Below are 27,500 nucleotides of genomic sequence, written 5' to 3' on the forward strand. Positions count from 1 at the left end.
TGGACAGGTGTCAACAGGTGTGGACAGGTGTGGACAGGTGTGGACAGGTGTGGACAGGTGTGAACAGTTGTGGACAGGTGTGGACAGGTGTGGACAGGTGTGGACAGATGTGGACAGGTGTGGACAGGTGTTGAGAAGTGTGGACATATGTGGACAGGTATGGACAGGTGTGGACAGGTGTGGACAGGTGTGGACAGATGTAGACAGGTATGGACAGGTGTGTTACCTGGTTGTTGTGAGGCATCCCGTAGAGCGCCTCCACCAGGTCTGCTGCTCTCTTCAGCAGCACCTCCTGAAACAGAAGAGAGGAGGGGAGGAAAGGGTTAAAGGAAACGGCCAAAACGTGGCACAAAAATCTGTCAAAAAAAAAAAAAAAAAAATGGCAAAAAAATGGCAGAAAACGTCAATGAATAATCAAAAAAACATCAAAGGAAGCACCTAAAAAAGCATTAAATAAAGGGCAAGAGAAAGAGAAGAAAGACAGCAGACACTCTGATGTGAAGATGAAGTACCAACCCCACAGTGTCGAGTCTGAGCCCCGTCAGGACATAAAAAGGGTCCAAACAGCGTAAGAACAGCAGTGGACGCGTCAGGGCCAGCAGCGGAGATAGCGTGGGTGCTTGGGTGCATATGATCTCAGGTTGTGATGATCCAGCTCTTCTTATCAAACATATATATAACAGTGCCATGTCAGTCATATAGCGTGGCACTGACTGAGAGCTCTTGGCCTGTTCAGCACCATCGCTGTCCATCAGCTGTCGCTGTCCGTGGTGCTGAAACTTTTTTACTTGACAGGCAAACTGTTTTCTTTGTTCTTCAATACAAACTTGTCAAAAAATGTCTCTTTTCTTTGTGTTTTATTTGACTTATAGGGTAACTTGGCTCAACAAGTGACATCATAACGTGCATTCATCAGATACGCTAACGCTAGCTAGAAGAGTTTCTCGTGACTTTGCCTGGAATGCTGACAAGTCGTGAGTCGTGACTTGAAGTCGTAACTTACGGGCTAAACATGGTGTCTGGAACGCAGCATATTATTTTACCGGAGAGACGGAGGTTTCTATTTGAATCTGTTTGTCCGCAGACATTTTTTTTAGGTTTCCGTTTTACTACTTTACTAAAGAGTTTATGCTGGAACATTTCTTTTTAGTTTCTAAACCGATAGTAACTGCACATGAGACATGTTTTATGCAAACACAGCACGTTAACGTCACTGATGATACGACGACGACTGGAACAAGTGGCTTGTTATATTTACTCGCCCCGAGCCATCGGCCAACCCTCAGTACTTTCTACTGATTTTATTTGGGGCTTTCAGCAATTTTCTTATGCTTTATTAAGTTTTTGTGTCTTTTTCTGCTGTTTTTTGGCTTTTACCCCGGTTAGTATTTATAATATATGTTTACTATCTGTATACAAGCTTCAGGTAGCTTCTCAAGGTATTTGTATTTGGAACTAGTTCGTGAATACACTTTGTGAATTTTGTAATTTGTTTAACTGATGGAGCTGACTGTATTAAACTGTGTTTATTCAATCAGAGCTCAGTTACACTTCACAGAGTGCACACACACACACACACACACACACACACACACACACACACACACAGACACACACACACACACTCTTAGCGTCTTTAACACTGAACTACTTCACTTCAATGAGCAGTTAGTGTTAAAACACTGCCAAACAAACAGCTCTGAGAGTGTGTGTGTGTGTGTGTGTGTGTGTGTGTGTGTGTGTGTGTGTGTAATCAGTGGCAGCAGAACAAGCCTTCATTAGTCTTTATCTTAATTAAACACTCTCTCAGTTAATCTGCTGCTTTTCATTACTAACTTCTTCAGCAGGGTTTTCAATTAACCCCGCCCCCTCACTCCTCCACCACTCCGTTCCTCTGTTCATCCATTCATCCATTCATCTGTTCCTCTGTTCATCCATTCATCTGTTCTGTTAAAATACGTCACATTACAGCCCTGAAGGTCAACCCAAACAAAATCTGCAAAAAGCGTCAACAAAGAGCAGAAAGCGCCAGAAATGTCAAAAAAGAACGAGCGTCAGAAAAACTGTCAATTAAAAACATGGAGAGAACACAAAAAAGCATTAAAATAAGTGTCAACATATTGTTAAATGTTTGAACACTCATCCATTCATCCATACAGTAAATCTCTTCATCACAGGACAATAAAACATTTTGGATCACACACACACACACACACACACACACACACACACACACACACACACACACACACACACACATTCTCTCTCTGACAAAAAGTCATTTCTGTGAAGTAGCGTTCAGCAATCGTCTTCAATCTGCTCGTTTATGCAGAGCGACAATCAAGAGCGTCGCAGAATGAGAGATTTATTCACACACACACACACACACACACACACACACACACACACACACACACACACACTGACACACACACTGTTTAAAGTGACAAATGAAAGGGTTATTATTGTTACAAGTGTTTCATTGTTATGCAGCGAGATGACAAGCACCTCTTACACACACACACACACACACACACACACACACACGCACACACACACACGCACGCACACACACACACGCACACACACTAACAAGGTTACCACGAACATAGTGCTGGAGGTTGGGATGTCATCACTGACGAGGAAACCAATTATTCTTTTATTAAGCACGCACACGCACACACACAGACAGACACACACACACACACACACACACATCTTTAAGCCTCAGTGGCAGGAAATGAACCTTAATAAACGCGACATCATGAATAAAATATAATTATATGGATGGAACCAGTGTAAATAAATCCCATAATAAGCGTCTGAATCATCATGTGGATAATGGAAGGGGTCGGCCGTCACATTCAGCGCATTCACACACAGTTTAAATCCAGATTATATTTGGGTTCATGTTTCCCAGCTGTAGGTCAACACCGTCCCACGGAGTTCTCGTCCCGGTCAATGCAGCCAGATCCCGTCTTTAGTTGTCCAAAGGGACAATGGCTCTTTTAGGCGATTGTTCTGGTGCGGGGGTTGGTAAACTCCGGTTGCATTGAACCGTGAGCAACCAAGCTCCATTGTTCCGACCTGTCAATAACCCAAAAAATTCCCTTTGGTCCTACAGCCCACTAGTCCGAATCCCACTATGGCCACGCCAAGTCCCGCCCTACGAAGCAGCTTGATTGGTTGTGGTTAGGACCTGAACAAATCGGGTTACGTTATATCCCGCTGCCTCAAGATAGCAATACGCCCAAAATGCATCTGAACACACCTCCCTGTAAGACCAGAATGTACCTGAACACACCTCCCTGTAAGACCAGCACACCCAGAATGCACCTGAACACACCTCCCTGTAAGACCAGAATGTACCTGAACACACCTCCCTGTAAGACCAGAATGCACCTGAACACACCTCCCTGTAAGACCAGCATGCACCTGAACACACCTCCCTGTAAGACCAGAATGTACCTGAACACACCTCCCTGTAAGACCAGAATGTACCTGAACACACCTCCCTGTAAGACCAGAATGTACCTGAACACACCTCCCTGTAAGACCAGAATGTACCTGAACACACCTCCCTGTAAGACCAGCCATGGGCCACAGATGGGAGCAGATTCATTTGTTATTTAAACGACGTGGGCGCTGGACGGGAAACTGACAACTGGGTCGGTCTTAAACTAGCAGAGAGACTTGGGTCGGGGTTTGAGCTGTGCTGGGTGCAGGATAGGATCCATAGTGTCTTTAGTGTCTGATGAACCTTCATTCCTTCATCTGTTTCTTAAACTGGACTTCTGGATCTGACTATTTATTATTATTAATTGTAACTTCTGCATTGGAGGGATCTGTCACCAGCGTCACGATGATCGTTAACGTCTTTAAAAGGTTTTAATTTAAAATGCGACGTCTCTATTATGAACGATGGATGAGTTCCTGCCTTTAGTCCTGAAATACAGACAGCAAAAACAGAAAGAAGTTATTTCTTTTTATATATCTGATAAGGGAAACACTGATTGTGTGTGTGTGTGTGTGTGTGTGTGTGTGTGTGTGTGTGTGTGTGTGTGTGTGCCAATCTCCTTTCTTGCCACATGGCTGCACTTGCTGATTACCTGATTTGACTGTTTCAACCTCCCTGTTTGCCAATGGGCTTTAAACACACACACACACACACACACACACACACACACACACACACACACACACACACAGGTTTACCTTTTATTCAATCATCTCTTCTACGTGTGTGTTTGTAGAATTTAATTCTCTTTCCTGTGTGTGTGTGTGTGTGTGTGTGTGTGTGTGTGTGTGTGTGTGTGTGTCTGTGTGTGTGTGTGTGTGTGTGTGTGTGTGTGTGTGTGTGTGTGTGTGTGTGTGTGTGTGTGTGTGTGTGTGTGTGTGTGTGTGTGTGTGTGTGTGTGTGTGTGTGTGTGTGTGTGTGTGAAGTTAGCTAACAGTGACAAATGTTGTTTCGGTTCATTTACATAGAAACAACTTTTAAAATCGGCCGCTGTGACTCTGTGATCCGAGGACCTTCTGTGTTGGTTTATGTGGTTTACAAGGACTTCATCAGCAGCAGCAGAACTAAGATGTTCAAACTGTTTATGAGAGAACTAAATGTCTGTTTACTCTTCACATGCCTTTAACCCAAACCTCCATCTTTTTATCAACTTAACTCAGTAGTTTTGGTGTCTAAACCTAACCACAGTCGAACCGTTTCACAACGTTAACCACGTGTTTAAAACCGCCACCGTTACCTTCTCTGGTTTAGATATGAAGGACCTGATCCTGCACCCAGCACAGCTCAAACCCCGACCCAAGTCTCTCTGCTAGTTTAAGACCGACCCAGTTGTCAATTTCCCGTCCTGCGCCCACGTCGTTTAAATAACAAATGAATCTGCTCCCATCTGTGGCCCATGGCTGGTCTTACAGGGAGGTGTGTTCAGGTACATTCTGGTCTTACAGGGAGGTGTGTTCAGGTGCATTCTGGTCTTACAGGGAGGTGTGTTCAGGTACATTCTGGTCTTACAGGGAGGTGTGTTCAGGTGCATTCTGGTCTTACAGGGAGGTGTGTTCAGGTGCATGCTGGTCTTACAGGGAGGTGTGTTCAGGTGCATTCTGGTCTTACAGGGAGGTGTGTTCAGGTACATTCTGATCTTACAGGGAGGTGTGTTCAGGTGCATTCTGGTCTTACAGGGATGTTCATGCTGGTCTTATGAAACAGAGAGTTGTGTGTCAACCAAGATATCAGATCTGTGATTAAACAAAAACCTGTGAGGCTCATCTGGAGTTTCTACACAGGATTTAAGGATTTCAGTCTCAGGATGTGATGTTGACATGTTTGACCCCAGAACCTAAAACCCTGATCAGTACAGCTGGTCCGTTCTGGCTCAATGGACCTGAAAACAGGTCAAAAAACCATAAAAAATACTTTGAAAAAAAACTTTGAAAAAAGATGAAGTAAAAGTGTCTAAAAACATGAATACAAGCATCAAACAAAGCCAAAGTGAGCGTTGAATAAGTGTCAAATCAAGTGTCATCAAAACATGAATAAAAGTGTGGAAAAAGGATGAAAACAAGCATCAGAAAGCTGTTTGTTGGTTGAGCGTCTGCTGAGTGAAACATGAGGATTACTTCCAGTTATTAGAGCCTCTGCAGCACGCTGAGCACTAGGCAGCGTGGGTAATTGAATAAAAGCATCACAGATGAATTATTAAAGACATGGTGGATGTGGTTTTCATTACGGAGCTAACAGCATGTCAGCACACATCACAAACACACTGCACACACAGTATATATACTGTATAGATTTATGTATATGTATATATACATATATATATATATATATATATATATATATATATATATATATATATATATATATGCAGCTGCGTGGCGTGTGCATTTTTTTTTTATTTTGGCTCCAATGTTAACAGGTTAGAGCTTCCACACTGCCTGCGTGACACACACGTCTCAGAAAACATAAGGTTAACCCTAACCGTATACACACACACACACACACACACACACACACACACACACACACACACAAACACACACTGAACAGGAGAATCAGCTGATTATTATCAGGACTCTGAGCAGCCAACCAGAACACAGACTGATGGAGAAAACACCAACAATAATCAGTTATTATTCTGTCTGTTTGTATAAAACGATTGTTTGTCTGAGTGTGTGTGTGTGTGTGTGTGTGTGTGTCTGTGTGTGTGTGTGTGTGTGTGTGTGTGTGTATGTGTGTGTGTGTGTGTGTGTGTGTGTGTGTGTGTATGTGTGTGTGTGTGTGTCTCTGTGTGTGTGTCTCTGTGTGTCTGTGTATGTGTGTCTGTGTGTGTCTGTGTGTGTGTCTGTGTGTGTGTGTGTGTGTCTCTGTGTGTGTGTCTGTGTGTGTGTGTGTGTGTGTGTGTGTGTGTGTGTGTGTGTGTGTGTGTGTGTGTGTGTGTGTGTGTGTGTGTGTGTGTGTGTGTGTGTCTGTGTATGTGTGTCTGTGTGTGTCTGTGTATGTGTGTCTGTGTGTGTGTGTCTGTGTGTGTGTGTGTGTGTGTGTGTGTGTGTGTGTGTGTGTGTGTGTGTGTGTGTGTGTGTGTGTGTGTCTGTGTGTGTGTCTGTGTGTGTGTGTGTGTGTGTGTGTGTGTGTGTGTGTGTGTGTGTGTGTGTGTGTCTGTGTATGTGTCTGTGTGTGTCTGTGTGTGTGTCTGTGTGTGTGTGTGTGTGTGTGTGTGTGTGTGTGTGTGTGTGTGTGTGTGTGTGTGTGTGTGTGTGTGTGTGTGTGTGTGTGTGTGTCTCTGTGTGTGTGTCTGTGTGTGTGTGTGTGTGTGTGTGTGTGTGTGTGTGTGTGTGTGTGTGTGTGTGTGTGTGTGTGTGTGTGTGTGTGTGTGTGTGTGTGTGTGTGTCTGTGTGTGTGTCTCTGTGCGTGTGTGTGTGTGTGTGTGTGTGTGTGTGTGTGTGTGTGTGTGTGTGTGTGTGTGTGTGTGTGTGTGTCTGTGTGTGTTACCTTGGGCAGTCTCTCGGGGTCTCCAGGGTGACGGGGGATGACCTTCTGTAGCCGCTGGAAGCCGTAATCGATGGTGGGCTCGTTCAGAGCTGCAGAAGAAGATAGAAATCTTCACAGTTATTCAGTTTCATGTTATGAGATGTTAGAAATCCACTAGTCTCTCTGGTCCAGACCCTCCTCCACAGCTCTGTGGAGGAAGGTCTGTCTAGTCCACACAGCATTCCTGGATGGGAGGACAACGTGCTCTGGTTTATTGGCATTTCTTTAAACCAATCACAATCATCGTGGGCGGGGCTAAGCTCCGGACGGAGCCACGGTGCCTCTGCTAAATAGTCTCAGGAAGGAGCTGGTTTTGGTGGAACGTGGACGTTCAGAAGTAGTTTTAGTCAGAGGGACAGATAGTCTAGCTAGCTGTCTGGATTTACCCTGCAGAGATCTGAGGACCAGTTAACCATAGTCCTCACAAATCCACCAGAGGTTAGAACGCCAACACAAAGAAAGAGGAAGGGGACGCACATCTGGTCTAAATGAGGGACATCAGGTCTAAATGAGGGACATCTGGCCTAAATGAGGGACATCTGGCCTAAATGAGGGACATCTGGTCTAAATGAGGGACATCTGGCCTAAATGAGGGACATCTGGTCTAAATGAGGGACATCTGAAGTTGAGACTACATCGCAAGTGTACTCAGTGTACAACATGTGAGAGTACTCACAGCACAGTGTACTACATGTAAGAGTACTCACAGAAGTATTTGGATTTGAGACTACGCTGTGTACTTGTCTACAGTACCCTGTCGACAAGTGTACACAATGTACTACACGTAAGAGTACTCACAGAAGTATCTGGATTGAGTCACACTGTGTGTTTTCTCCTCGACTCTCCTCCAACATCATTTACAGTTTAAAGTGGTCGGGAGCTGATAAATCAGAGCTTCAGCGAACGCAGCAGAGCACAGCGAGGGCGCGCGTGTGTGTGTGTGTGTGTGTGTGTGAGAGTGTGTGTGTGTGTGTGTGTGTGTGCGTGTGTGTGTGTGTGTGTGTGTGTGTGTGTGTGTGTGTGTGTGTGTGTGTGTGTGTGTGTGTGAATCATAATCCCGTCTTGGTTCAGCTGCGTTTAACAAGCTTTAGACTGACTCTCCATACATCACAAACAGTGTTCAGTCCTTGAAGGCTCACAGGGCGGAACAAGCAGAGTGTGTGTGTGTGACCTTGTGTTGTTGACTGTTAGACAGTTTATTATCACCTGTGTGTCTGTTTAACCTGCAGTCTGTCTGTTATGGATCAAACCGGAAAACTCTTCTTCAATGTCTTTGATGACGATAATGTCCTTCATATATATATATATATATATATATATATATATATATATATATATATATATATATATATATATATATATATATATATATATATGGGGGGGGGATTTGATTGAGTAGCGTGAGTTGATGATTGGCTGATTGGCTGGAGTGGTTTGTTGTATTTTGGTGCCCAGTCTGTGCCTCTAGTGTCTGTTTGACGTGTACGACCCCTGTGTTGTCTCCCTGCCGGGCTTTTTCACGGTGTGTTCAGGGGCAGGCAGCTAGTGGATCAAGGAGAGATGACTAAAATGAGGCAAAAATGAAAATGTGCTGAAAACATGCAGGAACTCATAGTGCACCTTTAAGCTCCAGTTATCGTTTAGCTCTGACTTCATGTACAGCTCTACGATTATGTGTTTAGCTTTCTTAAATTCTCAGAAACTACTGGACTCCACACAAAGCTGCCTTCAGTCTGTCCTTCAGTCTGTCCTTCAGTCTGGGACGCTGGACCAAACCATTCCTTCAATATTTTCAGAACAAAATCTCAAAATCTTCAACAAGAAAAAAGTGTCAATATTAAAAAACAACAAATGTTCAAGTTTTTCGAAAAAAGAAAGTTGGAATATTTTTGGAAGAATGTCCTTAACAGCCGTGAGCGGCCAGCTTCCAAGCTCTATAATCTCTCATGGTGAATACCTAATTGCGATATTGTTTTATGTATTGTGTTAGGATATCTTTAGAAAAACATCACAACACTGAAATGTACATTTTAACGAGTTTAATTATACATTTGAGTAGTGATACGTGTTTCAATAATTCATATCATGGCATAGTAAACCGTAATTATTTCATATTTTCATATCCCGAAAAATATGGTGTGGAAATTCATTCACCTTAACTCATAACAGCCAAATAACAATTCAAAGTATCTTATTTGAGCATTTAGCTATAACCTAACCTGGCACTGCCTCCGTTTTGGTGTCTGCTGTGGTGACCAGCCCTGCTCGGACCGTGCCCGCTGCCCTTTTTCCTCCATAATCTCCGCTCTCAGCTCTCTCCAGTAGCTGCATGAACTTCCTCCGGACAGTTTACTGCTGGTGCCCTCCTTAGAGAGGATGTGTGCAATGACTCCAGCCAGTTGTAGCATGTATAACGTTACATGAACACGTAGACAGCCGCCGGCCTTCTACGTGTACCGTGCCTCTCACAGAGTGAGCGCCCGGTGATTGCCTTCTGATACAGAACTGTAAACCCTAACCCCTAACCCCTTAACCCCTAACCCCCTAACCCCTAACCCCCTAACCCCTAACCCCTAACCCTAACCCCTAACCCTCTCTCCCCCCTCTCACCCCACCACCCCTTGACATATATCGGGCTCAATGGCATACTGCAGGGGAGGAACTGAGTGGCATGCACCGGCCCGTGCATACCGTTGCCCTCCATTTCAACCACGTTGTTGTTGGACGCGTGGGAAGGTCTGTGGGATCCATACTACCCTAACCCCCTAACCCCCTAACCCCTAACCTCTAACCCCCTAAACCCTAACCCCTAACCCCCTAACCCCTAACCTCTAACCCGCTAACCCCTAACCCCGGAACACACCCTAACCCCTAACCCCTAACCCGCTAACCCCTAACCTCTAACCCCGGAACACACCTAACCTCTAACCCCCTAACCCCCTAACACCCCTAACCTCTAACCTCTAACCCCTAAACCCCTAACCTCTAACCCCGGAACACACCTAACCTCTAACCCCCTAACCCCCCTAACCCCCTAACCCCTAACCCCCTAACACCCCTAACCCCTAACCCCCTAACCCCCTAACACCCCTAACCTCTAACCCGCTAACCCCCTAACCCCGTAAAACCCCTAACCCCTAACCCCTAACCTCTAACCCCTTAACCCCTAACCCCTAACCCCCTAACCCCTAACCCTTCTTCTGATCAGACCTGAGTCCATCCACGCCGTAGTCTACGTTACTGACTCTGGCTTTGCCTTCAGCCCATCGGTGATGCCCACACTTGTTACTTGAGACTGCTAGTGACGTTTCTCTGACAGAGACTATGGTAGTTACTAAGCAACCAAGATGCATCTTCAACCGCGCGAAAAATTAAAAACAATACCGCGAAAATCCGAGCGGTCAGTATGAGCGTGTATGGCTGAAATAGGTAAAAGTGAGTAAAAGTTTTCTTTGCCTTTTGTGTAAAGTAACAGACTCCTTCAGGCAGCAGCAGGAATCTGTTTCTTATTCAGCAGTTATTACACACACACATTTCAAATCTAGTGTTAAAGCAGAGCCACGTGGAAACACTGCTGCCGAGATCAGAGATCAGACTGTGTGGGCGGAGCCAAGGAGACGTAGCCGTTCTTTTCTGAAGTGGTGGAGCAAAGCATGCTGGGAGCTCTGAAGCACTGAGGTGTGACATCACACTCACAGCAGAGAGAGAGTGTGTGAGTGTGTGTGAGTGTGTGAGTGTGTTTGTGTGTGTGTGTGTGTGCGTGTGTGAGTGTGTGTGTGTGTGTGTGTGTGTGTGTGTGAGTGTGTGAGTGTGTGTGTGTGTGTGTGTGTGTGTGTGTGTGTGTGTGTGTGTGTGTGTGTGTGTGTGTGTGTGTGTGTGTGTGTGTGAGTGTGTGTGTGTGTGTGAGTGTGTGTGTGAGTGTGTGTGTGTGAGTGTGTGTGTGTGTGTGTGTGTGTGTGTGTGTGTGTGTGTGAGTGTGGGTGTGTGTGTGAGTGTGGGAGTGTGTGTGAGTGTGTTTGTGGGAGTGTGTGAGTGTGTGTGTGTGTGTGTGTGTGTGTGTGTGTGTGTGTGTGTGTGTGTGTGTGTGTGTGTGTGTGTGTGTGTGTGTGTGTGTGTGTGTGTGTGTGTGAGTGTGTGTGTGTGTGTGTGTGTGTGTGTGTGTGTGTGTGTGTGTGTGTGTGTGTGTGTGTGTGTGTGTGTGTGTGTGTGTGTGTGTGTGTGTGTGTGTGTGTGTGTGTGTGTGTGTGTGTGTGTGTGTGTGAGAGGTCAGGGTTTGAGGGTTAATGGGATTTAAATGTGTGTAATTACTGCGACAGCAGTGTGAAATGAAACACCTCTTAAGATCTGCTGCAGACAGAAAGACGAGAAATAAAGAAACAGAAGAAGGAAAGGAAGGGAGGACACAGGAAGGAGGGAGGGAGGACACCGGAAGGAGGAAGGGAGGACACCGGAAGGAGGACACAGGAAGGAGGGAAGGAGGACACAGGAAGGAGGACATAGGAAGGGGGGAAGGAGGACACAGGAAGGAGGGAGGGAGGACACAGGACTGTGGACACAGGAAGGAGGACACAGGAAGGAGGGAAGGAGGACACAGGAAGGAGGGAAGGAGGACACAGGAAGGAAGGAAGGAGGAAATAGGAAGGAGGAAGAGAGGACACCGTAAGGAGGACACAGGAAGGAGGGAAGGACACAGGAAGGAGGACACAGGAAGGAGGTCATAGGAAGGGGGAAGGAGGACACAGGAAAAAGGGAGGGAGGACACAGGAAGGAGGACAAAGGAAGGAGGACATAGGAAGGGGGGAAGGAGGACAGGAAGGACGGAAGGAAGACATAGGAAGGAGGAAGGAGGACACAGGAAGGAGCGAAGGAGGACAGGAAGGAGGGAAGGAGGACATAGAAAGGAGGAAGGGAGGACACCGGAAGAAACGAAGGAGGACACAGGAAGGAGCGAAGGAGGACACAGGAAGGAGCGAAGGAGGACACAGGAAGGAGCGAAGGAGGACACAGGAAGGTATGAGGAAACTAGGACACTTTCGGTGTCTTGTGTGGGCCAATAAACTCCTTTATTGGCTTTTGATTCAGCCAATCAGAAGGGGTTTTGAGCGTCAACATGCTGCGTAAAGTTGGGACAGATTCAACGTCGGAAAACAAGAACTGTCAAATAAAAAGTCTACCTGTGCTACATTGGGGGGTTAGTCTGTCTGTCTGTCTGACTGTCTGTCTGTCTGTGTGTCTGTGTGTCTGTCTGTCTGCCTGTCTGTCTGTCTGTCTGTGTCGGTCTGCCTGTCTGTCTGTGTGTCTGTCTCCCTGCCTGTCAGTCTGTCTGTCTGCCTGTCTGCCTGTCTGCCTGCCTGTCTTCCTGCCTGTCTGTCTGTCTGTCTTCCTGCCTGTCTGTCTTCCTGTCTGTCTGTCTGTCTGTCTGCCTGCCTGTCTTCCTGCCTGTCTTCCTGCCTGTCTGTCTGCCTGTCTGTCTGTGTGCCTGTCTCCCTGCCTGTCAGTCTGTCTGTCTGCCTGTCTGCCTGCCTGCCTGCCTGTCTTCCTGCCTGTCTGTCTGTCTGTCTTCCTGCCTGTCTGTCTTCCTGTCTGTCTGTCTGTCTGTCTGCCTGCCTGTCTTCCTGCCTGTCTTCCTGCCTGTCTGTCTGTCTGTCTGTCTGTGTGCCTGTCTCCCTGCCTGTCTGTCTGTCTGTCTGCCTGTCTGCCTGCCTGCCTGCCTGTCTTCCTGCCTGTCTGTCTTCCTGCCTGTCTGTCTGTCTGTCTGCCTGCCTGTCTGTCTTCCTGCCTGTCTGTCTGCCTGTCTGTCTGTCTGTCTGTCTGTCTGTCTGCCTGCCTGCCTGTCTTCCGCCTGTCTGTCTGTCTGTCTTCCTGCCTGTCTGTCTGCCTGTCTGTCTGTCTGTCTGTCTGTCTGCCTGTCTTCCTGCCTGTCTGTCTGTCTGTCTTCCTGCCTGTCTGTCTTCCTGTCTGTCTGTCTGTCTGTCTGTATCAGTACCTGTGTAGACGAAGCGTCCCGGTGCTCCTTTACAGAACTGTTTGGACTTGTAGGACAGCGTAACCTCGACGACCCCGGGGATGTGACGGGGAGGGGTCTGCACCCGGATGGCATGGGGGGTGATCAGCTGGAGAGAGGGCGGGGGACAGAGAGACAGGGAGAGGGAGAGAGAGAGACAGGGGGAGAGAGTGAGACAGGGGGTGTTACAGAAAAAGTCAGGAGCAGCACATTGAATTAAACAGAAGCTTTTTTTGAGGAGAGTTTAGGATGTGCGTATAGTACAGTGATGAGTACAGTGTGGGTGCTGCCCCAGCTCTCCGACGGTCCTGACTGGTCTTCGGACCCCCTAACCCCCTAACCCCCTAACCTTAACCCCCTAACCCCTTACCCAAAGTGAGGTGTAAGTAAGTGTAAACATACAGCTGCTACGTCTCCCGTCGTCCCTAACAACATGAGTTCATAAGATGTTCATAAGACCACATGTATAACCAGTTTTAATGTAAGGGCCGACTTCCCAGAGTTAGCTCGGATCAACAGAAGTATATTTTCAGAATAAAAGCTGACCTACTCTCTGTGTGTTGTTACAACCAGTCACATCACAAACTACTCTAGAAATGCATGTGAACGCTGAAAAGCTGAAAAGCTAAACTGGATTAAGATCTAAATAAAAGCCGGTGAGTCAGTTTAGCACCAAAATAAATGACTTACAAAAGGCCGCAACTTCGACGATGAATGAAAATACATTTCTCTCGGTTGTTTTTGGGAAAAAACTGAAAACTTTGAGCTAACAAGCTACACGCTGAAAATGTCAAGTTTTGAGAAAAATGTGGAAAGTGATACAGGCGGGCCTGCTTGGTTCTTTCGGGGAACAGTGCCTGAATTGGACCAAAAAGGTGCCGGTACTCTAATTCAGTAGTTGCATGACATGATCATCGCATGCATCTCGGATATATATTTATATGGATATGCATTTGTTGGTAACGTGACTACAGATGTACTGTTGTAGGCGTGTAAGGCTTGACATTAACTTGTTTGCTCAGTGCCACTGTGGCTGGTGTTACTGGGTTGTGTCAACAGTTAACTTCATTTAATACTGGATGGGGACTTTTCACCAGAACCAGTTCCTTCCTGAGACTGTTTAGCAGAGACACTGTCGCTGCGTCCGGAGCTTAGCCCCGCCCAGGACCGTTGTGATTGGTTGACTGAGAGTGTTACTGGTTATTGATTAGGTGGGTGTCGTTACCTCGCTCCAGACCAGCATGGTGCCAAAGACGACCTGCAGGCCGTCAAAAAAGTTGTCTCCGATCAGAATGACGGTCGCTCCGCCCGTCGTCCATCCCTCACTCGGACTGATGGCTTTAATACAGGGAGTGGCTGCTGACAGACAGACAGACAGGCAGACAGGCAGACAGGCAGACAGACAGGCAGACAGACAGACAGTGAGACAGAGAGACAGGGAAATAGAAATGTTAGCATCTTGTTACATGATGCTCAGTAAAGCTCCAGATCAGGAAAGATGGCAGCAGGAAAGTCTTGTTGTTTGAGGGTCCCGACCTACAGGTTGGGAAACACATTCCAGCCTGACTACTGAAGGATACACACACACAGACACACACACACACACACACACACACACACACACACACACACACACACACACACAGAGACACACACACACACACACACACACACACACACACACACACATCACACACACACACACACACACACACACACACAGACACACACACACACACACACACACACACACACACACACACACACACACACACACACACATACACAAACACACACACACATACACACACACACACAGACACACACACACAGACACACACAGACACACACACACACACACACACACACAGACACACACACACACACACACACACACACACACACACACACACAGAACGTGCTTTAATTGGGTCATGGCTTTTATCCGCTTTAGCTTAGTTCATTCACTCTCTCTCAGTCGACCGGTAATGACGACTTTCTCTTCTTTCAAGAGCGGCAGCAGATTAATTATAAAGTGAAATGAAGAGAAAGTGTGTGTGTGTGTGTGTGTGTGTGTGTGTGTAGCTGAGCGGCTAATCTCATCACTGAAGACTTAAAAAGACATTACAGCACCTGACCTCTATCCTGTTCTGTTCTGTTTCAGGATCAGAAGGACAGGAATCCCTGTTTGTTTATTCTCCAACAGAAGAGGGGCGGAGCCAGATGGACACATTCAGGGGGCGGGGCCAGATGGACACATTAAGGGGGCGGAGCCAGATGGACACATTAAGGGGGCGGAGCCAGATGGACACATTAAGAGGGCGGAGCCAGATGGACACATTCAGGGGGCGGGGCCAGATGGGCACATTAAGGGGGCGGAGCCAGATGGACACATTCAGGGGGCGGGGCCAGATGGGCACATTAAGGGGCGGGGCCAGATGGACACATTCAGGGGCGGGGCCAAACATTGTAAACCTTTGGTGCTCAGCCCAAAAATCCTTAATAATCTGTACATTATTTTGGGAAAAACACGATATTTCCCGAGAAAAAGAATAATTCTGTAGAGCTGACATCCTGTTTTATATCTAACTGTCTTCATCTTATTTTTCTTTCTTCACTTGTAACCTTTCTTTGGGAAGCCCTCTTGAAACTGAAGGAATTATTATTATTATTAGGCGCAATGAGTCGCCTTTTTGGGGACCTGCACATGCTCAAAAACTCCCCAAACGTATCACATGCATCAGGCCTGGTGAGAATGTTAGGGCTGGCTGAGTTGTTACATTTTTCACTTTGAGTCTTTTTAATTGTGACTAATATAATGATAATATTGTGTGTCAATGCATCAGACTCATCAGATGTAATAATGTGTTTGGAGGGAGGCAGCGCGTCTCTCTTCCTGGAGATGTATTTAACGTGAGACTCTAACTCTGGAGGAGGCCGAATAAAGAGAGAGAGGGCTCAAACCCACGGGACTCTGCTGCTCTGATTGGGAGGGGGGTCTCCATGGTTACCGTCTTTAATTAGGAGGGCAATTAAAGAGGTTGACACACACACACACACACATTGTCCTCTCTGGGGACGGGGAGGCGTCTGGTCTAACTACCCATAATCCACTGGGGTGACTTCTCTTCAAAGAGCGAATTATCCTCGTCTTCCTCCTCGTTACTCTCCGGCTCCTCGCTCAGCTTTCTCTGGTTCACGTGTTTTAGGATCCAGGTTTTATAAAAAGATCAACTTCAGACTGAGAGCTGCTTCTGCTGAACTCTGACCAATCAGAAACTGTCCTGACACGGTCGGCTTCTGAGGGAATGGAAGGAGGAGCTTCCAGTTTTAGACTAAGCATCACAGTGTCTGTGTACCAGAACTTCCAGGTAGAAAATACCTTGAACTCGTTACAGTTATGCAGCAGAATGTGCGCGTTGTCCTGCGAATGCAACGCGAGCCGCGGTGTCGTTTAAACAACAAAAGTAAAACATGGTAGTTTGGGTTAAAATGACGATGTTATGTTACGTAACGTACACAGGAGGCCATAGTTAGGTAAGGATGTAAGTTACGTAAGAACAGTCTGTTAAAACCAACCCGTTCTCAGTCTGAACTCGTAACATACGCAGGTTTGGACAGTGGCTGTCAGCATCCGTCAGCGTGTCGGTGTCACGTACTGCGGAGAGCAGCAGCTCCGCGGGGTTTAGAGAGTAGTTCGTGTCCCGCCCGGCACCTTTCCTAAAGTCGCTTTCTTCTGTAACCGTCCCGTTATTCCCTCGTGTCACGGAAACGTAAGCCCACCCACAAGCTTTTCCTTAACCTAACTGCATCAAAAGGGACCCCAATAGTCCCGACACAGCGCGTTTAGATAAAGCGTGTTATATGATGCTAAAGGAGATGTTTAGCGTCAATGACAACGACAAAGGCACCTGACCAAGCATCCGTATTTTAGGAGACGGGAGTGAGAACCTGTTGGTTAAAACAAGTCAACACTGACCTTTGGCTTCACATTTTTGGCTTGGTTTACATGGTTGTGGGTGTGTGTGTGTGTGTGTGTGTGTGTGTGTGTGTGTGTGTGTGTGTGTGTGTGTGTGTGTGTGTGTGTGTGTGTGTGTGTGTGCAGCTTCTGATTGGTTCAACAAATATCTTTTGGACATTTTATTCATCAGATTTTGGACCTCTAGACATGTACTTGTATTGCTTTACATAGTTGTATTTATTTTGCTGGTTGTCCTGATCTGAAATGAGGGCCGCTGAACAAAGGTTGAACGGATGGAGAGTTTAAAGCTGCGTACCTTCAGACGGGTCCAGTCTGCGGGCTCGGCGGCCATGTTTGGAGTTGTTGTGTACGAACATGTTGTCGGAGACGGCGAGAACGTGGCCGTCTACGTTCACTGTCGTAGACACCACCACCTGCAAACAGAAACAGAAAACTTTATTTCAAACCGACAGAGAGACCGAACAGGGCTCCTGATCTTTGGGTACAAGAGACGTAGAAAGCAGGAGTAGAAAGAAATCTGTAAAAAACACCTGTGGCAGCTCATTCCTCGAGATTATAACACAGAAAGTGTTTGTGTGTAGCTACAGTAACAGCTGAGAACATTTTAGACGATGCTGTTCAGTTCTCACAGTTCTGCTAAGAAATCTGCTCTTTAATCTCCCAATCCAAGTCCTACTGGTTAATATAATCATTTCATATAATGGCTCGTTTTTAGCTAAAATTACATATATGCCACACAACCAAACTATTTTACACTTTAAGCTGCTTTTGAGCCGCCACGGCCTCCAGAGCACAACATAATGCTATGAAATGTAAATAACAACAGAAATACAACTGTTAATACACAGATATTGGAGTGCTGTACAATTAATCACATTTATATTGAAATTGCAAGATGTGGCTTCTAGCTCCCCCAGTAGAGCGTGCGCCTGACGTAGGCTGAGTCCTTTGCAGCGGCGCGGGTTTGAATCCGACCTGCTGCCCCGTGCTGCGTGTTATCCCCCATCTCTCTCCCCCTTTCCTGTCTATCCACTGTCACTATGTCATACAGGGAAAAGCCCCCAAAACAGAAAATAAAGAACAGAAATTGCAATATGGACTAGTGCAATATCTAAATCACGGTGGGGGGGGTGTAATCTGAATTAAAGATTAGGGTTAGGTTTTCAAATGGTTTCCTACAGACTAAATAAAACATCTTTGTCTGGTACAGTTCATCACAAAAATCACACTCGAATCATTTAATTTCTTCTAACTTTCATATTTATACATGGTTAGAATGAGTCCAGACCAGAGATTAATGCTGCAAGCTACCCGGACGTCGGGACGATGTGGACCATTTCACAGTTTGAAGGCTGTTCTCTGTGAAAGGACGAATGTGTAGTGAATCAACATTTGTAGAAGCTTCTGGACATTCTGTAGAGAAGCAGGAATGTCCTCACTGGGCTCAACGTTTTGATGGTTGTTAAAAAATGTGAAAGGAGTTAATGTACAAAAATGGTTTCAGAAAAATATAACATATACGTAAAAGATCCAGCATTCACAACAATAATCACAGGTAGATATGGTCCTCATTCATATATATATATATAGAGATATATATATATATATATATATATACATATTATATATATATATATATATATATATATATAGCTCTATATATATAGCTATATATATATAGAGCTATATATATATATATATATATATATATATATATATAGAGCTATATATATATATATATAGCTCTATATATATATATAGCTCTATATATATATATAGCTATATATATATATATATATATATATAGATATATATATATATATATATATATAGACTCTATAGATATATATATATATATATATATATATATATATCTATAGATAGATATTGAAGTGAACTGAATTCTTCTACCGGTCCTGCTGACGTTGGTCGTTGGAAATAAAATGAATAAGAAAACAATTAACAAATAAAAAATAACATTTTATTTTAAATATAAAAAAAAAATGAATTAATTAATTTAAAAATAAAACATCTGTTAAAACATCTATTTTTCATCTGACTAAATGTATTTAAAGGACATGACTTTAAAATATGAAGTTAATGAAACATCATGAACCATGTTGGTGTCATTAGTTATGTAAATGTTTGTGTGAATAATTTACCAAAACGTATTTAAATGGTAAAATAAAAGATTATTTAAACTTAATTAATATGATAAAAACTTAGAATTATGTATTCTTCATTTGACTAAATGTATTTAACCACTGTGCCCCCCCCTCCTTCCCCTGTGTGATGTCACTTCCTCTCAGCTGAGGCCGTTCATCATTCGGCAGCTAGTTGCCGTGGCGAGGTCGTTGCCGTTGATCCGTGGCGACGGAGCAGAAGTTCGCTGCTGTCCGTCGCCACGGTGACTAACCGGCACATCCTTCACCCTGCTGTTAACAACCACCTACATGTCAGAGGCTTCACCTGTCTGTCTGTCTGTCTGTCTGTGTCTGTTTGTGTCTGTTTGTGTCTGTGTGTGTCTGTGTGTCTGTCTGTGTGTGTGTGTGTGTGTGTGTGTGTGTGTGTGTGTGTGTGTGTGTGTGTGTGTGTGTGTGTGTGTGTGTGTGTGTGTGTGTGTGTGTGTCTGTGTGTGTCTGTGTGTGTGTGTGTGTGTGTGTGTGTGTGTGTGTGTGTGTGTGTGTGTGTGTGTGTGTGTGTGTGTGTGTGTGTGTGTGTGTGTGTGTGTGTGTATGATAGCAGACAAAACTCTGAGACAAAGAGAAGAGAGAGGAGGACAATCCCTCCCCCCCAACACATGAACGGATTTGTACAAAACCCATGAACAACAATAGGTATGTGCATATGTACATGCGTAGGTATGTGCATATGTACATGCGTAGGTATGTGCGTAGGTATGTGCGTAGGTATGTGCGTAGGTACTGTGTGTAGGGACGTTGGTGAGTACGTACGTAGGTACGTGGCTAGACTTGGACCTATTATTTTCTACGCCGTAGCCTGACGTGCATCTCTCTAGAAATGCAACTTCAGCGACGCAGACCCCAACAACTGTTATTGGTCCACTTGGCCGTGGCTTGGTAGCAACACATTAACTCCTTATTTCTAGGCTCTCCTTCACCGTCAACAACACGGAATTAAGGATAGGCTCAACTTTTCCCACCGTGAGGGGAGACACTTTGTTTCTCTGCCTCCACTGCCAGAGTTGGTACTCACTCAGAAGCTAATCCCGTCACCCTCTCACTTGATCTACCACACACTCCCATGCACACACACACAAACGCACAAGTATCAGTCCTCACAACAGCGTAGGACACTTACAAAGGCTACAGCGTAGAGACTACGTCTACCCATAAACCAGCCCGCTGTGAGCCTGGCACAGAGCACGGTGAGGTGACGGTCCTTTCAGAGGCTGTTACAGTCGAGGTTAGCAGACAGATTTTTAATGATGGAGGGCAGGCTAAACACGTTAGGAAAATCAAAGAAAGAGAGACAGACAGTTCCAGATGACATCTCATATTATATCTGCAAAGCAATAAGCCTCGGGCCGCCCCGCAGCAATGCATCATGGGTACAGCAGGTCCTCCAAAGCCACGACCTGCCCTTTGGGAAATGAATTTATCTTTGTGTGTGTGTGTGTGTGTGTGTGTGTGTGTGTGTGTGTGTGTGTGTGTGTGTGTGTGTGTGTGTGTGTGTGTTACCTGGAACCTCCGCATGTCTCGTGGGTTTCCAGCATTCTTCAGACAGTTCTGGTTACACTTTAGGAAGAACTTCAGGAAGAACCTACACATAGACAGACAGACACACAGAAAGACAGGCAGACACACAGACAGGCAGACAGACAAACAGACAAACAGACAGACCGTCAGTTAGTGTAACTAAAAGCGTGTTTTTGCCACCGACCCTCAGATTATTATTCTTAGTGTCAGACAACATTGTGGAAAGTTCCCTACAGATATAAACCTTTTTGTTCATATTAAACAGCCAAAAAATCACCATCACCAAACCCACCAGACTCCATGTAAATAATCAGGACTTTTATCATCGTAAAACACACTTCATTCAAAGTGGACAGAAACTAAATCAAGCTACCAAAAGCCGTCTTGGTTCATCTTTCCACTGTTCCAACAATCACCACTCTGGTTTGGTTGAAATAAACCCTTAATTCACCCATTTACATGTGGAGATATGCTGGCTCTATACACGCTAAAAGTCCTGATTATTTACATGGAGTCTGGTGGGTTAGGTGATTATCATTGTTAACTTTATTCTTGTTGTTGTTAGGTTTGCCTGTAAATCTGACATGAATCTGAACTGGGCTGAGCCTTGCTTGTTTATTGTTTGTTGTTTATGGTCATATTGATGTTTGGATGGGAGGGGATCACAGGTGTTTCCACCGTAACGGGTTGTAAACACACACATGGAGAAGGACAAAAGAAGACAGAAGTCTCTGAGGGACTCTGCAGTATTGATTACCCAGCCTTCCTTGCTGCTTGTCTCTAATGAGGCTACAGAAGGACAAAGTGCTGACACACACACACACACACACACACCCCCACACACACACAAACACACACCCCCTCACACACACACACACACACACACAAACACACACACTCACACACACACACACACACACACACACACACACACACACACACAATGAACAGATGCTCTGCAGACACATCAACCTTCTAAATGACGATCAGCATGTTTCAACAATTCAAACCATCCTTAACTGATATTATTAATCTCCAAACAACATTTTAAACTACGACAACATATTAGGGTCATTATAGGGAAATAAATATAATACGGAGCCGGAGGATATATTTATATATATGTGTATTATATATATGTGCGCCTGATCTACCAACTGAGCTAACCCGACCACAGAAGGGACATAAATATTAAAATAAGCTAAAAAACTTTACCCTATGAGTCAGTGTTTCTGAAATGGGGGTACGTGTACTCCTAGGGGTACTTTAGAGTACTGCAGGGAATACGTGACATTTTTGCAAAAATGCAAACTTAAAAATATGTCATGCATAATTCATAAAATAATTATATGATATTAATGAATGAATTAAGTGCTGGATATCTGTTTTTGTTTATAAAGGTTGTTGTTTAGTGAATCACTGCCGGCGCTGTATTGTACCTCTTTACATAGACGATACAACAAGTTTGAGAAACACTGCTATGAGTCACCTGTACGTGTTATTTTCAAGCACCCAAACAGAGAGTTAGATTATTAATCACTAATTAATATCTTAAAAATCTAAATTAACTTTAAAAGCTGAAGAAATTGCGTGTGAATGCTGAACAGCTGACGCTACACGGGACCGGATGGCTTTAATGTGTAAGAAAATAATCAAAGAACTAACTCGGCCGACATATACACACAGCGGCCGGGGAAGGAGGAGCTGACGGAGCAGCTGCAAATTCATTATCAAACAGCGTAAAAAAAACGTCAAATGTGTTGAAAAAAAAGCCAAAAAGTGGTAAAAAGAGAGTCGAAAAAGCCCTCAAAAAATGTAACTTCACACACACACACACACACACACACACACACACACAGACACACACACAGTTATCGCTGTGGTAACCACCCAGCATCAGCAGCTGATGGTGATCTTATCTTCAGACTCAACATATCTCCTCTCACCTCTTCACCTCCTCTCACTTCTCCTCCTCTTCTATCTTAGTACCCCAGCTTATCTCCTCTCGTCTCCTTCTTGTGTCTATTTCATCGTCCTCTGAGTCAGCGATCGTCATCGTAAATCTACTCAACGGACAGATTAAGCTTTCAATTTGTTACCTGATAAGCAGGGAAGACCCGACACACACGCACACACATACATACACACACACACACACACACACACACACACACACACACACACACACACACACACACACACAGACACACACACACACACACACACACACACACACACACACACACACACACACACACACACCACACACACACACACACACACACACACACACACACACACACACACACACACACACACACACACACACACACACCATACACACACACACACACACACACACACACACACACACACACACACACACACACACACACACACACACACACACACACACACACTCTATTACTGCTCATATTTACGAGCAGGAAATTAGGACGCATCGCAAATTTATCTCCAGGAAGAATGGAAGTCACACACACTAAAACTGACGCTGAACACACACACACACACACACACACACACACACACACACACACACACACACACACACACACACACACACACACACACACACACACACTCTGTGGCCGTACATTACCATCAGGACAATTCCTCCTCACACTGCGAGTACATTTTCTACTTCATGGAGCAAATTAACTCCACACTGAGAGAAGGTGTGTGTGTGTGTGTGTCTGAGTGTCTGAGTGTGCGTGCGTGCATGTGTGCGTCTGAGTGTGTGTGCATGTGATTTACGTGCCATCGGCAGCGCTGGCGGTTAATCTGATCCGAGCCATTTAAACTCGGCGTTTCAGGTTCATCTTTACTTTAAAGAAGCTGCTGTCTTCATCTCAGTCCGTCTTTTTCTCACGTTGGTTTTCAGATTCATCCTCCTGTCCTAAACACAGACATGTCCTCCTGTCCTAAACACAGACATGTCCTCCTGTCCTAGCAGAGTATGAGGGCGTGCCCTGACAATACCTAGGTAAGGACTACTAGCCAGTCAGAAGCAGAGTATGAGGGTGTGCCCTGACAGTATCTAGGTAAGGACTACTAGCCAGTCAGAAGCAGAGTATGAGGGCGTGCCCTGACAATACCTAGGTAAGGACTACTAGCCAGTCAGAAGCAGAGTATGAGGGCCCTGACAGTACCTAGGTAAGGACTACTAGCCAGTCAGAAGCAGAGTATGAGGGCGTGCCCTGACAGTAGCTAGGTAAAGACTACTAGCCAGTCAGAAGCAGAGTATGAGGGCGTGTCCCTGACAGTACCTAGGTAAGGACTACTAGCCAGTCAGAAGCAGAGTATGAGGGCGTGCCCTGACAGTACCTAGGTAAGGACTACTAGCCAGTCAGAAGCAGAGTATGAGGGCGTGTCCTGACAGTAGCTAGGTAAGGACTACTAGCCAGTCAGAAGCAGAGTATGAGGGTGTGCCCTGACAGTACCTAGGTAAGGACTACTAGCCAGTCAGAAGCAGAGTATGAGGGCCCTGACAGTACCTAGGTAAGGACTACTAGCCAGTCAGAAGCAGAGTATGAGGGTGTGCCCTGACAGTACCTAGGTAAGGACTACTAGCCAGTCAGAAGCAGAGTATGAGGGCGTGCCCTGACAGTACCTAGGTAAGGACTACTAGCCAGTCAGAAGCAGAGTATGAGGGCGTGTCCTGACAGTAGCTAGGTAAAGGACTACTAGCCAGTCAGAAGCAGAGTATGAGGGCGTGCCCTGACAGTACCTAGGTAAGGACTACTAGCCAGTCAGAAGCAGAGTATGAGGGCCCTGACAGTACCTAGGTAAGGACTACTAGCCAGTCAGAAGCAGAGTATGAGGGCGTGCCATGCTAGCAGCTAGGCGAGCATTATAACGTGTGTTCCAAAGTGACCACGTTTGTCTCTGAAGTAAAGGCTGGACTACAATAGAGCTGTTTGGAGCAGTTGGTGAACAGTGTTTTCTGTTGGAGATGGTAAGTCCCTTTGGGGGGGACTTTGGTCTTTTTCACTTTGTAAACCTATATTGTGCACAAATAAATATATAACACAATACAGGAAAGGGAAAAAGCAAAAAACCATAATATGAGCACTTTAAAGTCCTGCATGTTCCCCCCCCCCCATGAGAACAGGCTGCTCACACACACACCTGCTCCCTCATGACTCTGAATACATGAAGGTGAATGAATGAAGTGTTTTAGGGTGTTTGAGATGTAAATGAGCAGAAGGTTCTGCTGTTAACGATGTTTCTGAATCCTAATGAGAGAGAATTAATGATGACTGTCAGTCAGCAGCAGACTCATCAATAACCCACGCAGACAGAAACCACTTCCTGTTTCACAGCAGAGCATCACAACGAGTACAAATACTCAACCACTACACACATCAATACATCATTTAATGAAGGAGATGATTGATTGCTCGGCAAATGTTTTAGGATTTTGACAGTTTTCTGTGAGTGATTGAAATTCATTTCAAACATGTAAAGAAAATGAAAAGGTCTTGAAAATAGATACTTTCTTTTTAATGATTTATTTCTTGAGTTATTTCTGTACTTAAAGCTTCATTGTGTAAGAGTTTCTTCCATCTAGTGGTGGAATTGTATATGACAACCAACTGAATATTACTTTCTAGCCCCTCCTCCTACAGTGGCTGAACCTGAAATGATCTCTTAGCATCTCCATCATTTCCACGCACCTGTTCTAGCCACTCCAATATTAAAGTTGGTCTTATTGCTTTGCCTGTCGCGTTGTTGGTTAAATTCTCTTTTTTGCTTCCTTGGCGAGTAATCTCCCCCTGGCATTCGTCACGGTGCCACTGAGTGTAAAGCTGCTGACACACCAACTAGACGGCCGACCGTCGGCAGACAAGGCAGTCGGACTGATCAGTCTCCCAGAGTTAGTCAAAAAAGTTCCTCAGAACACACTGAAGAGACGAGACGTAATACGTCTCCATAGCAGCAGGAGGCGCTAATCTGTATTGTCGCCCAAAATTGAAAACCGGCAGCTGATTGGACGAACTGAAAACATTTGAAGAGAGCAATAGGCCGTGCAGTTGCTGAATCTGTCTTCATTTCAGATCAACAAAGGTCAGTTTAAAAGATTTTCATCAGATTTTGGAGAGTCTCGTCACGCTCATACCGTTATCATGCTTTGGATAATGTATTATAAAGATGGAGGTATGTCCCTCTTTGGTTAATGTATTATAAAGATGGAGGTATGGCTACTTTTGTGTATTTTATGTTTTTGGTTTATTTTTTTGTATATTCTTGTAAAAAAAACTACTCATTAGATGATTGATGACATGTTTCTGTGTCTCAGGGACTGACGGGAACAAATATCTTTGAATTGTGTCAACACATCTCCACCCTGAGCAGAGAAACAGTAAATACTACCCTTAAACCCTCAAATATAAAATATAATAACTACCTTTGAACTGTATTCTGCTCAGAAAGAAACAGGAAGTGAGTCTGTGTGTTTTATAACATTATTCTTAATGACACTTAACATTTTTCTGATTTTATAAGGACAGAAAAGACAAGAAAGCTGCTAACGTACTGGATGTTTTTGTTTTCTGATCTTAAACAAATTACAACAAAACAGACTGTTAACACATCTCACAACAGAAAAAACTGTAATGAAAATAGATCCACGATTCACTTTGAGTCTGCCGACAACTACAACATGTTGTTTTGCTGTGAAGACACTGAAAATACGTTAAAGTCCAACATCTCTGTTTCATAAAAACCTGAAACACTCCTTCGGTGCTGCTCCATTACACACACACACACACACACACACACACACACACACACACACACACACACACACACACACACACACACACAGACAGACAGACACACACACACACACACACACACACACACACACACACACACACACACACACACACACACACACACACAGACACACACACACACACACACACACACACACACACACACACACACACACACACACACACACACACACACACACACACACACACACACACACACACACACACACACACAGACAGACACACACACACACACACACACACACACACACACACACACACACACACACACACACACAGACAGACAGACACACACACACACACACACACACAGACAGACAGACACACAGACAGCACACACACACACACACACACAGACAGACACACACACACACACACACAGACACACACACACACACACACACACACACACACACACACACACACACACAGACACACACACAGACACACACACACACACACACACACACACAGACACACACACACACACACACACACACACACACACAGACACACACACACACACACACACACACACACACACACAGACACACACACACACACACACAGACAGACACACACACACACACAGACACACACACACACACAGACAGACAGCACACACACACAGACACACACAGACACACACAGACACACACACACACACACACACACACACACACACACACACACACAGACACACACACACACACACAGACAGACACACACACAGACACACAGACACACACACACACACAGACACATACACACACACACACACACACACACACACACACACACACACACAGACACACACACACACACACACACAGACACACACACACACACAGACACATGATTAGCATGATGAATCTTTGACCTCGCTGTAATTGGAGAACAGAGAAATTGTCAGGCTCCAACACGCTGCTGT

General features: G+C 45.1%; 1 protein-coding gene across 10 annotated transcripts in view; it reads right to left on the reverse strand.

Moving 5' to 3' along the window:
• The window catches only part of ebf3a (EBF transcription factor 3a), a 57,685-nt gene that overhangs the window by 8,022 nt on the left and 22,163 nt on the right, over positions 1 to 27,500 (reverse strand). For 5 of the 10 annotated variants that reach the window (XM_078279137.1, XM_078279136.1, XM_078279133.1 and 2 more), the window contains 6 exons: positions 20,733 to 20,814; positions 17,327 to 17,444; positions 14,275 to 14,405; positions 13,032 to 13,158; positions 7,007 to 7,095; positions 227 to 292 (listed from right to left, as the gene is read on the reverse strand). In XM_078279137.1, the coding sequence (XP_078135263.1) occupies positions 227 to 292; positions 7,007 to 7,095; positions 13,032 to 13,158; positions 14,275 to 14,405; positions 17,327 to 17,444; positions 20,733 to 20,814 (613 nt within the window). Of the gene's footprint in view, positions 1 to 226; positions 293 to 7,006; positions 7,096 to 13,031; positions 13,159 to 14,274; positions 14,424 to 17,313; positions 17,445 to 20,732; positions 20,815 to 27,500 lie in introns of all 10 variants that reach the window. The other 5 variants (XM_078279134.1, XM_078279129.1, XM_078279138.1 and 2 more) reach the window with 3 other exon arrangements.

This window comes from Sander vitreus, chromosome 21 (genome assembly GCF_031162955.1).
Source record: "Sander vitreus isolate 19-12246 chromosome 21, sanVit1, whole genome shotgun sequence".
Taxonomy (NCBI): Eukaryota; Metazoa; Chordata; class Actinopteri; order Perciformes; family Percidae; genus Sander; species Sander vitreus.